Here is a 16,440-nt window from a genome sequence, read left to right on the forward strand (position 1 = left end):
GCTTTTTGCCCTTGCTAAGGTCATATACAAACACATGCACACTTCCACCTAGCCCTGCAGCAAGGCCTCCTGGTCTCTTGGAAGTGATGAGCCAGCGACCACGCTACAGCTCTACAATAGGGCTGTGAACAGCACACAGTTGCACTGCGAGCACTTTAACAAGAGCAGCCCAGTGATGCCCTTACAAGGAGAAACGGCACTGCCACGCTAGTTCCCCATTTGCCAAAATTCAAGGAAATTGCAAAACAGCATGGCAGGGGCGTCCACGGGTTATCTGCCCCATTGCAGCACTGTTCCCAACCGCTTGCTGTTCTTCAGAATGGAAGAAAACGACGTGTGTGAGAGAGTAGGATGTGAGAACGAACCAAAGACTCTGCAGATAATTTGATCCCCGCCTTCAAGCTACCAGAAGAAAAGCCGTGCTGAATCCTGCAGTCAATTAATTGCTGCCCCCTTGCTTGCTTGGGCTTTGAAATGGCAGGCAGAATTGACAGCATGAAAAGCCAAGGAGGTATTCCGAGGTCACCAAGTTCAACGTCTTTCCCAAAGCAGGATCCCCCCACCCCATATCAATTATAAATTATATTTTTCTATTGATCAGCAGCCAATTCAGCACAGAGAAGAGGAAAGATATATTCCACACAATTCACTTACGGACTGGGGTGACAGTTATTGTCTTAAAACAAAAAGACTGTGGAGGAGGAATAGGTCGAACAGCAGCTTTTAAGCCAGAGAACCAAATGGATGCTCCATATTCAAAAGCTCTCTCTCCAAGATGTTGCGGACAGTCAGGGTCCGCACTTCCACGCCCTGTTTGGGAGCTTCCAAAGACATCTGGCTGGCTACTGTGCTGTTTCTTCAGACAGCTGCATAACAGCCAGGCAGAAGTCAACAGGTGAAGTCATTTCTGGCACAAAAATGCAAGTGATGGGGAAAAGGTATCCTTCCAACTGCTAAAGGCAGAGAGACCCTTCTCCATAACAGGTAGTATCATCAGCTGCAGGGTAAGGCAAAAGGAAAAACAGGTCCTTGGCCAGTCTGATCAGAAGAGAACTTGTTCTGCAACTGTGGAAAGCAGATTCTTGGGAGGGAGGGGAAGGGAACCCACTCGTGAGTTAAGGGAAAGACTGGGACATAATAAAATGGGTTCACACCAAAGATCCTTGGCAAACCCCAGCACAGAGCTAGGTATACCAACATCCCACTCAGTTCAGAGGCATACCAGGAGGCTCCTGATAACTAGGGAAAGAGACACCTTTTGAAGTAGCGGTTCTATTTAGCAGGGTAACAGCAACCACCCCTACATATCCCAACAGAGTACCCCTTCCAGTGATTGTTTCTCATGTTCTCTAGTGTGTCTTATTATGCCATCTTATTATGTCTTTTGTTATGTAAGCTACTTTGAGAACTGTTTGTGTTGAAAACTATTATAAAAAATTCACAATACTGCTACACTGGATGTTGACTGCCATCTGTTAACAGGGGAAGTCTATAATATCCTCCAGTTTTAACGTCAACCATTTCAAGCCATAAATTCACTGGGTGACCTGAAGCTAGTCATGGCCCCTACACTCAACTTGTAATATGGCGAATAATCATAATAGCCTACCCTGAAGGACAGTTGTGAGAATTACTGAAACAACATACAAGAAGTGCTTTGGATACTTAAAAAGAATTATTGAGTGTCTTTCCACTATATCCCAGTTCTTTACAAAACACTCCAAGCCTTGCTTTGAAGAGGAAATGACCTCTCATGCCTTCCAGCCTCTCATGTCTGGAATTGCCTCCCAGAAGGTCTCCATAATGCCTCTTACTTCCTTCACATCTCACCTTTTCCATTAAGCCTTTGGTACAATTGACTAAATCCCCAAATCTTAATTAACCAAATCTAAGCAAGTGTAACTGAAATAGCAGCACATTCTCCTCCGATTTACTTTAGTCTCCATCTCCCTCCCCTTCCTCTGTTGTCAAATTTTTAACTGGAAGCACCTCAGGGCAAAGACTTTTCCTCTTGTATTTCAACATGCACACTGAAGGCCCTGCCTAATGAATTTCTTGGGCTGAATTCAGCTCACTTCCACACTGCCCTCTTCCCAGGAAGAGGGATGACAGCATCCTCACCGCTTTTCAATGGAGTCAATGTTGGAATGCAGAAGCCAGAGTTCCTCAACATTGTCCTGCCGCCTTGAGGAGAAGATGAGGTGGTGCCCTGTCAAGCACAACGTTCCCTCCACTGCCAGATAGAAAGGGCGGTGAAGGACCACATTATCAGCCCGCGGTGTCTTGATCAGCTCCGCAAACTCCATGATTCCCCCTGGTCTAGCGTAATGTCCCTGCAGCCAACCGGTGCCCCTTCTAGCCTGCCCGCAAGGTGAAACTTCTGATCTTCAGCAGCTTCCACAGAGGCTGAAACAACCGCCAAGATGATGGTATTAGCAGAGAGTTAACCACTGGATACAGGTCATCACTGAAGGATGCGAGTTCTTCCTGGTTGGGAAGAAAAGAGAAGACAGAGCAACCTTGAATCATTTCCAGTTTAGAAGGGAAGAATTAAAAACCTTCATACAAAGGAAAAGGGGCAGAATAACTCACAGGTGCAGGAGAAGTTAAGGGAGGGCAGATGTTGGCCCTCAGCTGCCAGGGTCAGGGAATAGGAGGAGGGAGGAGGGAGGTCACAAGCCAAGGTACCCCTGGAGAGGGGGTTCTGGGATGTCACAATCCCAGCTCACCACAGGTGGGCGGGGAGGCTCAGAAGTCAATGGGTCAGATATGAAGAGGCAAGGTGGTGGGAATCTCATCCCACACAGGGCAGGAGGGCTCCAGAACGGATTCAGAGGTTCTGCTCCCTCTCTCAGGAGGAGACCTGCAATGGCCAGCAGAACCACTAAGTACCAAAACCCACAGCGGGGCAGTGAGGTCCATTTCCAGCAGATGGTGGGTGGGGTGGGCGAAGTGAAGGAGCCCGGCTCTGGGTCACAGCCAGGGTAGGCAAAGAGAAGGAACTGGCCGACTGCTGAAGCTGGGGTGAGTTCCTCGCCCCCCAGAACAGCAGGGTGAGCCCACAAAAAACCAACAGGGATGGGGGTGGGGGGGAGAAAGAGTAAAGCCCCTTTGTTCCCTCCTGCCCCATGGAACCAGGAGTGGGGCAGGCATTTCTGGTCCCCGCAAGACAGAGGAGAGGGGATCAATACCCACCTCTACAGGGTGCTTCTAGGGAGGGGCTCAAGCACCAGTCGTCACGGGGCGGGGGGGGGGGCAGAGGTAGTTAATGCAGCCTGGCAGCAAAGGGGTTAATCCTCAGCCCCATTGAGGAGCACGGAGGAGAGGCGCACGGAGGCGCGGTCCGGCGCCGGCGGGGGTCTCCCTTTGGGGGCGGGGATAGGTTTGCACTTACCCCTCCCGCCGCTTTCCCCCCGCCGGCGCTCCGTTCTCCCGAGAAGCTTTGGGGGCGGCAGCGTCCCTCCTTCCTGCCTGCCGCCCCTACGCCCGTTGTCGGCCGGGAATACCGGAAGTGGCCACGGCGCGTGCGCACGCTGTGACGACGCGCGCGGCGAGCTACTTCCGGTATTCCCGGCCAATAACGGGGGCAGGGAGGAGGAACGCCTCGATGTGCCGCCCTGCCCCCCCCCACCCCCTCCCTGGGGCTGAGGGTTAACCCCTTTGCTGCCAGGCTGCATTAGCTACCTCTGACCACCTGAGCCCCTCCCTAGAAGCACCCCGTAGAGGTGGGTATTGATCCCCCCCCCTCTGTCTTGCGGGGACCAGAAATGCCTGCCCCACTCCTGATTCCATGGGGCGGGAGGGAACAAAGGGGGTTTACTCTTCCGCCCCCCCCCCCAGTCCCTGTTGGTTTTTTGTGGGCTCACCCTGCTATTCTGGGGGGCGAGGAACTCACCCCGGCTTCGGCAGCGCCCTCGTCGGCCAGTTCCTTCTCTCTGCCTACCCTGGCTGTGACCCAGAGCCGGGCTCCTTCACTTCGCCCATCCCATTCCCCGCTGTGGGTGTCGGTACTTAGTGGTTCTGCTGGCCATTGCAGGTCTCCTCCTGAGAGAGGGAGCAGAACCTCTGAATCCGTTCTGGAGCCCTCCTGCCCTGTGTGGGATTATTATTATTTATTTATTTATTTATTTTGTTTATTTATTTATTTCTTGTTTACACAGTCAGACAGGTGTTATTGACTGGTTTGTTTTATCCAGACATCGAGTCCTTCCCAAGGACCTGGGATGGCTGAATTTTATGGTCAATGGTTATACCTGTAGATATCGTCGCAGAATATAGGCTGTTCCCAGTAAAGCTGCTTTTTGTAATTGGCTGATGGTGATTTCGGTGGCCCCTCTGGTGTTGAGGGGCTCTTCAAGGTCTTTTGGGACTGCACCCAGGGCGCCAATTACTACTGGGATTATTTGGGTCTTCTTCTGCCACAGCCTTTCAGTTTCAATTTGTAGGTCTTTGTATTTGGTGATTCCCCCCCCCCCCCTATTTTTCTTCTATTCTGCTATCCCCTGGTGTTGCTATTATTATTATTATTAATAATAATAATTTGATTTCTATACCACCCTTCCAAAAATGGCTCAGGGCCGTTTACACAGAGTAATAACAAATAAATAAGATGGATCACTGTCCCCAAAGGGCTCACAATCTAAAAAGAAACATAGGATAGACACCAGCAACAGTCACTGGAGGGGTGCGGTGCTGGGGACGGATAGGGCCAGGTGCTCTCCCCCTGCTCAATAAAGAGAATCACCGCGTTAATTCCCATCGCCTTGCCTCTTCATATCTGACCCATTGACTTCTGGGCCTTCCTGGCCACCTGGGGTGAGCTGGGATTGTGACATCACAGAACTACCTCTCCAGGGGTACCTTGGCTTGTGACCTCTCTCCTCCCTCCTCTCATTCTCTAACCTTGGCAGCTGAGGGCCGACATCTGCCCTCCCCAAAAACGTTTCAGAAAAATGGAGCGCCGGCGGGGGGGAGGGAGCGGCAGGAGGGGTACGTGCAACCTCCCCCCGCCCTTAAAATGAGACCACCACCCCCGGCGCCAGACCAGCCTATGTTTGAACCGATTTGTAGGCCTCTATAATGGCCTCCGGACCTGTCCATGCACTTTGAAAGTCCTCTCCAGGGGTGGCCTACCTGAGGCTCTCCAATTGTTGTTGGACTACAACTCCCGTCATCCCCTGCTGCAATGAATTGCAGCAGGAGGTGATGGAATGTTTAGTCCAAGAAGCAGCTGGGGAGCCTCAGGTAGGCCATCCGTGCTCTATTCTCCTACCCAGAAACTTCCATCCGTAAACGCAGGTTCATCTGCTTTGGACATCTACAATAATGTACCCGGCAATCCATTTAAGAGGTGCTCTCCATTTGTGGAATGCTTGTAGTCAGAACCATATGACACACCTCCAGGTAGTTTGGCCACATACCCTACACATTGTACACCACACCTCCCAGGTTGCTTGCCTCCCCACCGCCACCCCACACACACATTCACAGGCATGTCCCTATTTGTACTGGTGAAATGTTGAAGGGTATAATATAGCACAACACCTCCAAGTCCCCTTTCCCCTTTTAAAACCACAGGAAGCAGACCATCACATGGGCCTGCCTGCATGTGGGCTATTGCAAAACCACAAGTAGCAGATAACCCCAGGCCTTGCTGGAACTTCATCTTGGGACCTGAAGAAATGGAAGGCAAGGTGCTGCTGATGACAGGATCTGGCCAGGAAGATGGCGGCACTTCCTGTTCAGAGGATGACCACACCCAAACAGGAACTTTGGATTCCATCTCCTGCCATTGAAATAAAAAAATCTGGAAGGAGGAACAATAGTGACTCTAAGTTAGTTAGTTAGTTAGTTAGTTATTCGATTTCTATACCGCCCTTCCAAAAATGGCTCGGGGCGTTTTACACAGAGAAATAATAAGCTGGGAGGATAGAGGCTGTTCTTCCTGGTCTTCTGCCTCTGAGCAAGCCAGTATTGGGCTTTTCATCAGTTGCTCTGAAAACATGTCTTATTATTATCAGAATGAATTTTAATATTTTGATCAGTTAATGTATGCTTGCTTTTTGATGTTACGTTTTGTAAAACTCCCTGCCCCGAAGATCAGAATGACTCTTCCCTCATCACATCCAGCTGCTAGGCTAAAGCATTCCTGTTCCAATTGAAATACATAGGAATAGAGGAAGCTGCCTCATACTGAGTCAGACCATAGATCCATCTAGCTCAGTATTATCTACACAGACTGGCAGTGGCTTCTCCAAAGTTGCAGGCAGGAGTCTCTCTCAGCCCTATCTTTGAGATGCTGCCAGGGAGGGAACTTTGAGGGAACTTTGAACCTTCTACATGCAAGCATGCAGATGTTCTTCCCAGAGAGGCCCCATCCCCTAAGGGGAATATCTGTGTAACCTCCCATTCAGATACAAACCAGGGTGGACCCTGCTTAGCAAAGGGGGCAATTCATGCTTGTTACCAGAAGACCAACTCTCCTCCAGTGGGTCAATAGCTTGCCTGCCTCCGGCAATATTGTTGTTGTTGCTGTTATTTATTTATTCGATTTCTATACCGCCCTTCCAAAAATGGCTCAGGGCGGTTTACACAGAGAAATAATAAATAAATAAGATGGAACCCTATCCCCAAAGGGCTCACAGTCTAAAAAGAAACATAAGATAGACACCAGCATCAGTCACTGGAGGTCCTGTGCTGGGGGTGGACAGGGCCAGTTACTCTCCCCCTGCTAAATAAAGAGAATCTCCACATTAAAAGGTGCGTCTTTGCCAGGTTATCAGGGGCAATATTGTTGTGTGATCTTGCTGCTGAATTATCCTTGGCTGCTGCTGTATTTTGATTCTCTGGGGTTTTGTTGCTGTTACTTTCTTTTCATAACAATGTGATGTTTTAATTGTTGTGTTTTGCTGCCTTGAGTGCCTCTTTAATGAGAAAGAAGGTGAGGGGATAAAAATATTTTTTAAAATAAAGAGAGAAGAGGACAACACTTGTTTGATTTACACATGTATGAGCAGGAGGTAAAGAGCTGGTGGTTCCTGAAAACAGCGTGTACTCCTACAAGACAGCAGATCCTTAGATCACATCAGATCCCTCGAGAGGTCTTCTGCGAGCACATGCACACTAGTTCACCCATAAAGTGTGTACACGCATTAAGGTTGCCAATCTCTCCAGATCTGGCCTAGAGTTTCCAGAAATTGACTTCAATCTCGAGGTGACTCTTGAGTGCAATCCAGTTGATTTTAATATTCCTGCAGGGGGAATAATTCCAGGAATAGCTTTGGTCAGAAGCCCTGTTCACATCTGTTGTTCAACAAACTGTCCTGTGCACTGTGTGAGCAGGTGCAGAACTGTATTCACAGACAGTTATTAATGCTTTATTAGCACAGTCTACCCGGAGTTGCTTGGGATTTTGTAGCTCTACCCACTGTATATCCATATGTCTGCCTGTGTGGGATGGTTGTCGGGGTACCTCGGTACCCTGTGTTACTGGTAGGGTCCTAGTAAGTTGCCTTGCCATGTTTGGTCCCAATAGCTCAAAGGGTGTGAGGATGTATAGGGAACAGACAGATGAACAGACGTTCAATGTGATATATTCGATGTTCAAAACAATAGTACACTTCCTATCTGTGTCCTGCATTTGAGGGGACCTGTCCACTTGAAATGAACACAGGTACAGTCATTCACACAAAAACATGTATTATTTATTTTTTACATTTATATCCTGCTTTTCCTCCAAGGAGCCCAGAGCAGTGTACATAGTTAAGTTTCTCCTCACAACAACCCTGTGAAGTAGGTTAGGCTGAGAGAGAAGTGTAATGTCTGAATAGGGCTAATGTAATATGTGAATTGAGAGACGTTTTCCTCCCACTCTCACAACATTAAAACCTGGGTCATCTGTTAAAGCTCAAGGCTGGGAGATTCAGGACAAACAAAAGGAAATACTTTTTGACACAACCTGTAAGTAAACTATGGAATTCACTACCACTGGATGTGGTGATGGCTCCCAACCTAGGCAGTGTTTTTAAAAGGGATTAGGCAAATTAATGGAGGATATGAATGGCTGCTATCCTTGGAAGCTGTATACAGGTGGTCCTCATTATTCACAGCGTTCCATTCTCACTTATTGGAGCGAATACAGAAACCGCAAATAATGAAATCTTACCCCTATGGGAATCCGAGGGTTAAGTTCCTGCACAAACAAAAAGGGCTAAAAGAATGGGGGGCGGAGGGGAGAAATAAGATAAATAAAGTACTGTACTTGGCTCTCTAGGTCTTCAGCTTTCCAGCAATGCCCCCCTCAATTCCTCTAATTTTGGGGGGTGAAAAATTGCGGGTGGTTGGGTTTTTTTTTAAGAGCCACTAAATGGCTCTGCACTGTAAAATGGTGGCCGGGAATGACATCGTAAGTCACTTCCAGGTTATTTTTGGTCACTCAAAAGCGCAAATGGGTGAATTTTATCTCTTTTTAATACCGCAGGTAGATAATCCGGGTCTCTAAGACCCCAAACTGTGGTTGTCAAGGCCCACTATGGATCACAAGGCCCACCTGTATTACCAGCAGGATTAGGTGACAGGGAAGACCAATGGAAGGAGGCTGTACCTTGGCCACTGTGGGAAGCAGGATGCTGGCCTAGGTGGGCCTTTGGCCTGATCCAGCAGGCCTTTTTCTGATGTTCCTATGCCAAAGAATAACATTTCAGGAATGCTGAGTGGTACCAAAGCATTCATGAAATGCTAGAGGAGGAGAGCTGGTCTTGAGGAGAAGGAGAGCTGGTCATGCGCTAGTGAGAGTGAATTGTCCCCTTTCGTAAGCAGGGTCTGCCTTGGTTTGCATGTGGATGGGCAACCACACATGAACACTCTATGCTTTAAGACATTCCCCTGAGGGTATGGGGCCATAGATCAGTGGTGGAGCATCTGCTTGTATGCAGAGGGTCCCAAGCTCACGCCCTTGCCTGAAACCTTGTAGGAGCTAGTAATGGGCAAACAGGTTTGACATTGAATGTGTTTGATGTAGAACTGGTTCAGTTCGACCATTTGGGGTTGAACTGAACCATCCCCTGTTCGGTCCGACCCCAGACCGAACCCTCCTGGGGGTTTGTGAGTTGGGGGGGGTTTAAAGGTTTGTTTGTTTTTAAATTAAGTTTTGCATTTTTGGGGCAGGCACGCAGAGGCCCATTGTCCAGGCATGGCGGCCTCCAAAATGGCCACCGCACCAAGGGGGGAAGGCCGATGAGCAGCTGAAGAGCGGTCGAATGGCCTAATTATGACTTAAGGGAGGCCGGCGGGGGGAAGGGGAACCTCCGCGGGACCACCACCATCTCCCACCGCCTTGAACAACTCCCCTGGAGGGGGTAATTGACAAAAAAAGTAGCTTGAGAAACACACACACACACCCCGTCGACCGAACCAAAGTGGGGGGTGGAGAGGGGGTGCCAGACTGAACTGTCCCGGTCCGGTTCAGGTCCAGTTTGGATTCGAACCGAACTGGAACAGACAGTTCCGTACACCCCCCTAGTAGAAGCCGCTGCCAGTCTGTGTAGACCAGGGTTGCTCAGCTTTGGCCCTCCTGCAGATGTTGGCCTACAACTCCCATAATCCCTGATCTATTGGCCACTGTGGCTGGGGATTATGAGAGTTGTAGTCCAAAAACAGCTGGGGGGGGGCTAAATTGAGCAGGCCTACTGTAGACAATACTGAGCTAGACCGACCGATGGGTCTGACTCAGTGTACGGCAGCTTCCTCTGTTCCTATGTACCTATTTAATGGCAGGAATATGTGAGCATGGCGTGTGGGGGGAGGGTGGGTAGTGTCCACGCAGGGTCTTGAGGTAGGATGGTGTTGCGTGCGTCCGTGACTGACAGTGGGACTACTCTGCCTGGTGTTTCATACAGATAGGGGGTCAGTCTCCCCCAGGCACTTCAGTGCCTTCCTAGGGTAATTTGCAAACTCAGTTCATTGACTTGGCAGGCAGCATGGCTTGCAGGCAAATTAGCAGGAAAGAAGCCATCTCCGTGCATTCTTGTGGTCATTTGGAATGGCAAGCCTTGGGTAACGCTCTATTCTTAGACCGTCAGAGCAGCCTGCAGGGTCCCAACCTGTCTCAAGGCATTTCAGTGGCCACTTGGGGACGGATTTGCTAATCTGGTTTCATTGTGAGGTTCCGGGGATCCAAATGCCGCATTAAGCCCCTTCCCGAGGTATTTCTGTGGTCCTTTATAAAGAGACCCTGCAATCCGCATTTATTATGAGGTTTGTCGGTCAAGGTGCTAGGTCACACAACCAATTCCAATGTGCTTCAGTGGCCATTCGGAGACTGATGCAGGACTCTTTTTTCAACAAAAAATGTGCAGCCAGTCACAAACTCTGCAGTCCCGTCCCCCCCCCCACCCCAAAAGTGGCACAGTTCTAAAAGAACATTTGTGGAATTCAAAAGTTCAAGTGATGTAAAAGTAGTTTAGCATGTTAGATCAGGGGTTCTCAAGCTTTTTAAAGAAGTGTACCCCTTCTGACACAAAATGACAGCTCAGGTATCCCAGAGGGAGGAGGGGGGGGAGAGAGAATACACACATTTATGTTATTTTTTCATTATTGTTTTAGAATTTTATTAATAAACAAGAAAAAATACAGAGAAAATCCAACTAAGCTCCAACCATCAGTTACATAGATCAATTGAAAAACGCACTTTAAATTATTAACCCAGTCAACCAGAGTTATAACCAAGAAGACTTCACAATGGCACATTCACATTTTGAGGTCATTCACACAATCAGAAACTGTGTTCTACCTGGGTATGAGAGTTGTGCGTGCTCTCAATTTTTGGTTGTGTGGAAGCAAGGTAGGATAGCTTTTCCTCCTACCTTGCTTCCACACAGCCATAGTATTTGATGGTGTGAATGACCTCAATGAGTACATCATCACTACATTTATCATACACACATTTAAATGCACAGTTATAAGACAGGCAACACAGACTTACATCCAGAATACGTTACTCATGAGTAATCCAAGCATAGTGAACAGGACGGGAGCATAGCGAACAGGACGTAGGAGTTTTGCAGGAGTTTAGCGGGAAGTGTGCGGGGGAGCCTGGAACAAGCCCCTGCGATCACAAGGAGCCTGGTAGAGAAGAGAACGTAAGTACTTATCCCTCCCTCGTATCCCTCATATTCTTGGGAAAGGCTGTTTGGACAGTTAAATAGTTGCCCATTACAGCTGAGACCTATCCTACTAATATCCCGTTTATCTAATAAATGGACAATAAGCTCCCTAAATACTGTAAACAGCCAACAAAAACAGTATGAAGATAGAAGGTCAGCAGGGGAAGGGGCACTTCCCAGGGTATTGCACAGAGTGCCACATGTATGACTATTTGCCCCATGGGCAGAAGTCATGGGTGTGCGCTCGGTGCAAGGAGCTCCTGGCTCTCAGGGAACAAATCCATTCCCTCGAGACCAAGGTGGCGGATCTGGAGAAGCTCAGAGAGACAGAGAGGCATGTGGACGAGACCTTCAGGGATGTGATAGAGGCATCCCACTCCAGGGCTGGTAGCTCCTCTGCTGTCAGGGAGACTAAAGGTCTTGGGCAAGGAGGACATAAGTCTGAGGAAGAGGGAAATGCTCCTTTAGAAGGGACCCCTTCCATGGATGAGGAGCCCATATCCTCTCGCACAGGGGATACTCCTCTGGGGTTGGGGGCCTCCTTGTAGTTGGTGATTCGATCATTAGAGGGATAGAGAGATGGGTTTGTGACCCGCGTGTTGACCGCACGGTGACTTGCCTGCCTGGTGCGAAGGTTGCGGACATTACGCAGCATCTAGACAGGCTCCTAGGCAGTGCTGGGGAGGAGAAAGCTGTCGTGGTGCACGTCGGCACCAACGATGTGCGGAAAGGCAGTCAGGAGGTCCTGGAAGCCAAATTTAGGCTGATAGGTAGCATTTTGAAGTCCAGGACCCCCAAGGTAGCATTCTCAGAAATGCTACCTGTTCCACGCGCAAGTACAGTTAGACAGGCAGAGCTGAGGCGTTTCAATGCGTGGATGAGACGGTGGTGCCGGGAGGAGGGGTTTAGATTTGTTAGGCACTGGGACACATTTTGGGGCAAGCAAGGCCTGTACAAAAGGGACGGGCTGCACTTGAACCAAGATGGAACCAGACTGCTGGCGCTTAAAATAAAAAAGGTTGCAGAGCAGCTTTTAAAATGACACCTGGGGAACAGCCGATGGGAGCTGGGCAGTATCCCGTTTGGCAAAAGCCATCCTTTAAAGTGTGAGGCTGCAAAGAATTCAGATAAAACAGAAGGGGACAGAGCAGAACTGCATAAAGAGCAGACAGGAACCTGTGCCAGCAGGTCAAAGAGTCAAAAGAATAGCATACATCAGGGGAGAGATTCAGTGTATAGGTACTTGTATGCCAGTGCCAGAAGCCTCCGAGCCAAGATGGGTGAGCTGGAGTGCTTGGTTGCTAACGCAGAAATAGACATAGTGGGCATAACAGAAACATGGTGGAACAGTGAGAACCAGTGGGACACTGTTATCCCTGGGTATAAACTCTACAGAAAGGACAGGGAGGGGCGCCGTGGAGGAGGGGTAGCACTGTATGTTAAAGAAGGGATAGAATCTAACAAGCTAGAATACCTAGGTGGACTGGAGTCCTCCACAGAAACCCTGTGGGTGACTATACAAGTCCGGAAAGGGAACGTGCTACTGGGGACATGCTATCGCCCTCGGATCATAATGCTGACAGTGACTGGGAGTTGCAGGAGGAAATCAGAGAGGCATCAAGGAGAGGCAGGGCTGTAATTATGGGTGATTTCAACTACCCACACATAGACTGGGTAAATTCACATTCAAGTCAGGACAAAGAGGTCAAATTTCTAGATACGCTAAATGACTGTGCCCTAGAACAGTTGGTCATGGAACCAACCAGAGAGAAGGCGACCTTGGATCTAATTCTGAGTGACACCCAGGACCTGGTGCGTGACGTCAGTGTCATCGACCCTTTAGGGAACAATGACCACAGTGCCATCAAATTCAGCATACATGCGGGGAGAGAATCACCAAGGAAGTCTAACACAGACATTTTGAATTTCAGAAGAGGAAACTTCTCCAAAATGAGGAGTATGGTGAAAAGAAAGCTGAGGGGAAAAATCAGGAGAGTCACTTCGCTCCAGAGGGCATGGAGTTTACTCAAAACCACAATACTAGAAGCCCAGTTAGATTGTATACCCAAAAGGAGGAAAGGTTCCACTAAATCCAGGAGGATGCCAGCATGGCTAACGGGTACCGTCAAGGAAGCCATAAAAGGGAAGAAGACTTCTTTCTGAAATTGGAAGGCCTGTCCAAATGAAGAGAACAGAAAGGAACACAAACTCTGGCAAAAGAAATGCAAGGTAACAATAAGGGAGGCAAAAAGAGAGTTTGGAAGCCATAAAAGGGAAGAAGACTTCCTTCTGAAATTGGAAGGCCTGTCCAAACGAAGAGAACAGAAAGGAACACAAACTCTGGCAAAAGAAATGCAAGGTGACAATAAGGGAGGCAAAAAGAGAGTTTGAGGAACATGTAGCCAAAAGTATCAAGGGGAATAACAAAAACTTCTTTAAGTACATCAGAAGCAGGAAACCTGCCAGGAAGGCAGTTGGACCATTAGACAATGAGGGAGTGAAAGGGATTATTAAGGAGGATATGGAGGTTGCAGAGAAGCTCAATGAGTTCTTTGCATCTGTCTTCACGGCAGAGGATACCGAGCATATACCTGTTCCTGAACCAGGTTTTTTAGGGATGGAGGCTAGAGAGCTGAGTCAGATAGAAGTGACAAGGGATGATGTTCTAAACCGTCTGGAAAAACTGAAAGCTAACAAATCACCAGGGCCGGATGGCATCCATTCAAGAGTCCTCAAAGAACTCAAATGTGAAATTGCCGACCTCCTTGCTAAAATATTTAACTTATCCCTGAAATTGGGCTCTGTACCAGAGGACTGGAGAGTAGCAGATGTAACACCGATTTTCAAGAAGGGATCCAGGGGCGATCCGGGAAATTACAGGCCGGTTAGCCTAACGTCCGTTCCAGGCAAATTGATGGAAAGTATCCTCAAGGATAAAATTGTAAAGCACCTAGAAGAACAGGCCCTGCTGGGAGTGAGCCAGCATGGCTTCCGCAAAGGTAAATCTTGCCTCACCAACCTTTTGGACTTCTTTGAGAGTGTCAACGAGTGTGTGGATCAAGGTGATACAGTTGACATAGTCTACCTGGACTTCCAAAAAGCTTTTGACAAAGTTCCTCCTCAAAGACTCCAGAGGAAACTTAGCAGTCATGGGATAAGGGGACAAGTACATGTGTGGATTGCTAACTGGTTGAAAGACAGGAAACGTAGTGTAGGTATAAAAGGAGAGTTTTCACAATGGAGGGAAGTAAGAAGTGGGGCCCCCCAGGGATCTGTACTGGGACCGGTGCTTTTTAATTTATTCATCAATGATCTAGAAGAAGGGGTAAGCAGCGATGTGGCCAAATTTGCAGATGATACCAAACTCTTTCAGGTAGTGAAATCCAAAACGGATTGTGAGCAGCTCCAAAAGGATCTCTCCAAACTGGGGGAGTGGGCGACAAAATGGCAAATGCGGTTCAATGTTAGCAAGTGTAAAGTGATGCACATTGGGACAAAAAACCCCAACTTCAAGTATATGCTGATGGGATCCGAGCTGTCGGTGACAGACCAGGAGAGGGATCTTGGGGTCGTGGTGGGCAGCTCGTTGAAAGTGTCAACTCAATGTGCGGCAGCTGTGAAAAAGGCAAATTCCATGCTAGGGATCATTAGAAAGGGGATTGAAAATAAAATGGCTAACATTATAATGCCCTTATACAAAACTATGGTGCGACCACACTTGGAGTACTGTGTACAATTCTGGTCACCACATCTTAAAAAGGACATTGTTGAACTGGAGAAGGTACAGAAGAGGGCAACCAAGATGATCAGGGGCCTAGAGCACCTTTCTTATGAGGCAAGACTACAACACCTGGGGCTTTTTAGTTTAGAAAAAAGACGACTGCGGGGAGACATGATAGAGGTCTATAAAATCATGCATGGTGTGGAGAAAGTGGAGAGAGAGAAATTCTTTTCCCTCTCACACAACACTAGAACCAGGCGTCACGCCATGAAATTGATTGCCAGGAGGTCTAGGACCAACAAACAGAAGTACTTTTTCACACAACGGGTGATCCACTTGTGGAACTCTCTGCCACAGGATGTGGTGACAGCCAACAACCTGGATGGCTTTAAGAGGGGTTTGGATGACTTCATGGAGGAGAGGTCTATCATCGGCTACTAGTCGGAGGGCTGTGGGCCACCTCCAGCCTCGGGGGCAGGGTGCCTCTGAGTGCCAGTTGCAGAGGAGTAATGGCAGGAGAGAGGGCACGCCCTCAACTCCTGTCTGTGGCTTCCAGCGGCATCTGGTGGGCCACTGTGCGAAACAGGATGCTGGACTAGATGGGCCTTGGGCCTCATCCAGCAGGGCTGTTCTTATGTTCTTAATGGAAATCAATGCCTATTACTTTCAATGGAAGTAAAGTTAAAGTAAAGTTGCACCATTGAGTCAGTGTCAACTCCTGGCGACCACAGAGCCCTGTGGTTGTCTTTGGTAGAGTACGGGAGGGGTTGACCATTGCCTCCTCCCACGCAGTACAAGATTATGCCTTTCAGCATTTTCCTATATCGCTGCTGCCTGATAGAGGTGTTTCCCAATATCTGGGAAACAGACCAGCGGGGATTCGAACCGGCAACCTCTGCCTTATTTATTTTTTGATTTGATTTGATTTGATTTGATTTTTATGCCGCCCTTCCGAAATGGCTCAGCCACTAATCAAGCCACTTCCCCGCTGCACCATTAGCTCATGGAAGTACTGAGTGTTAATTTCCTGAAGGCTGTCAGTCAGGCTAGAGAACAGGTCTACTCTGTGGAGCTTCAGCACACAGCCAGCCAGCTGAACAGGAAGAGAGAAGGAGAGTCTTCACTCTTGCCTCTCCCCTTCAGCGGTGGACACGATGCTGAGGATTCTTCGGCTTCAAGCTAGCGGTCCTCAGACGGGGAAGAAATAGCATGGCTGCAGTGTAAGGAAGCAAGAAGGTCCCGATATCCCTGGTGGTAGCCCTTCCAATACCCCTAGGCATGGGCATTAGGAGGGGTGGCAAGGGGGGAGGTTGCTCCCCCTGGATTGAGCCAATTCCCACTGAATTCAATGGGGCATATTCCCAGGGAGGGGGATATGGGACTGCTGCCTCCTTTCCCCACCAATGTCCTGTGGATGCCCTCATACCCCTTGGGGTACTAGTACTCCCTGTTGGGAACCCCTGTCTTTGCTGATGTATAAAGTGACTGAGAACAATGAGACAACTCAAATGAGTCGCCCAAGCTCTAATGAAGCACATCCAGTTCTTTTCCCCTTAC

At 48.7% G+C, this 16,440-nt stretch overlaps 1 protein-coding gene and 1 long non-coding RNA gene across 7 annotated transcripts in view; one reads left to right on the forward strand and one right to left on the reverse strand.

Annotated features, from left to right (window-relative positions):
• MTMR9 (myotubularin related protein 9) overlaps positions 1-3,914 on the reverse strand; it is a 40,468-nt gene extending 36,554 nt beyond the window's left edge. For 2 of the 6 annotated variants that reach the window (XM_053248780.1, XM_053248789.1), the window contains exons 1-2: positions 3,395-3,542; positions 2,122-2,487 (exon numbers count right to left, since the gene is read on the reverse strand). In XM_053248780.1, the coding sequence (XP_053104755.1) occupies positions 2,122-2,306 (185 nt within the window). In that variant the 5' untranslated portion in view covers positions 2,307-2,487; positions 3,395-3,542. Of the gene's footprint in view, positions 1-2,121; positions 2,488-2,592; positions 2,828-3,195; positions 3,304-3,394; positions 3,543-3,895 lie in introns of those variants that run through there. The other 4 variants (XM_053248769.1, XM_053248747.1, XM_053248763.1 and 1 more) reach the window with 4 other exon arrangements.
• The window catches only part of LOC128324334 (uncharacterized), a 35,440-nt gene continuing 22,530 nt past the window's right edge, over positions 3,531-16,440 (forward strand). The window contains exon 1 of the long non-coding RNA XR_008306796.1: positions 3,531-3,725. This is a non-coding gene — a long non-coding RNA (uncharacterized LOC128324334). The remainder of the gene's footprint in view (positions 3,726-16,440) is intronic.

The sequence above is a fragment of the Hemicordylus capensis genome, chromosome 1, assembly GCF_027244095.1.
Source record: "Hemicordylus capensis ecotype Gifberg chromosome 1, rHemCap1.1.pri, whole genome shotgun sequence".
NCBI classification, from domain to species: domain Eukaryota; kingdom Metazoa; phylum Chordata; class Lepidosauria; order Squamata; family Cordylidae; genus Hemicordylus; species Hemicordylus capensis.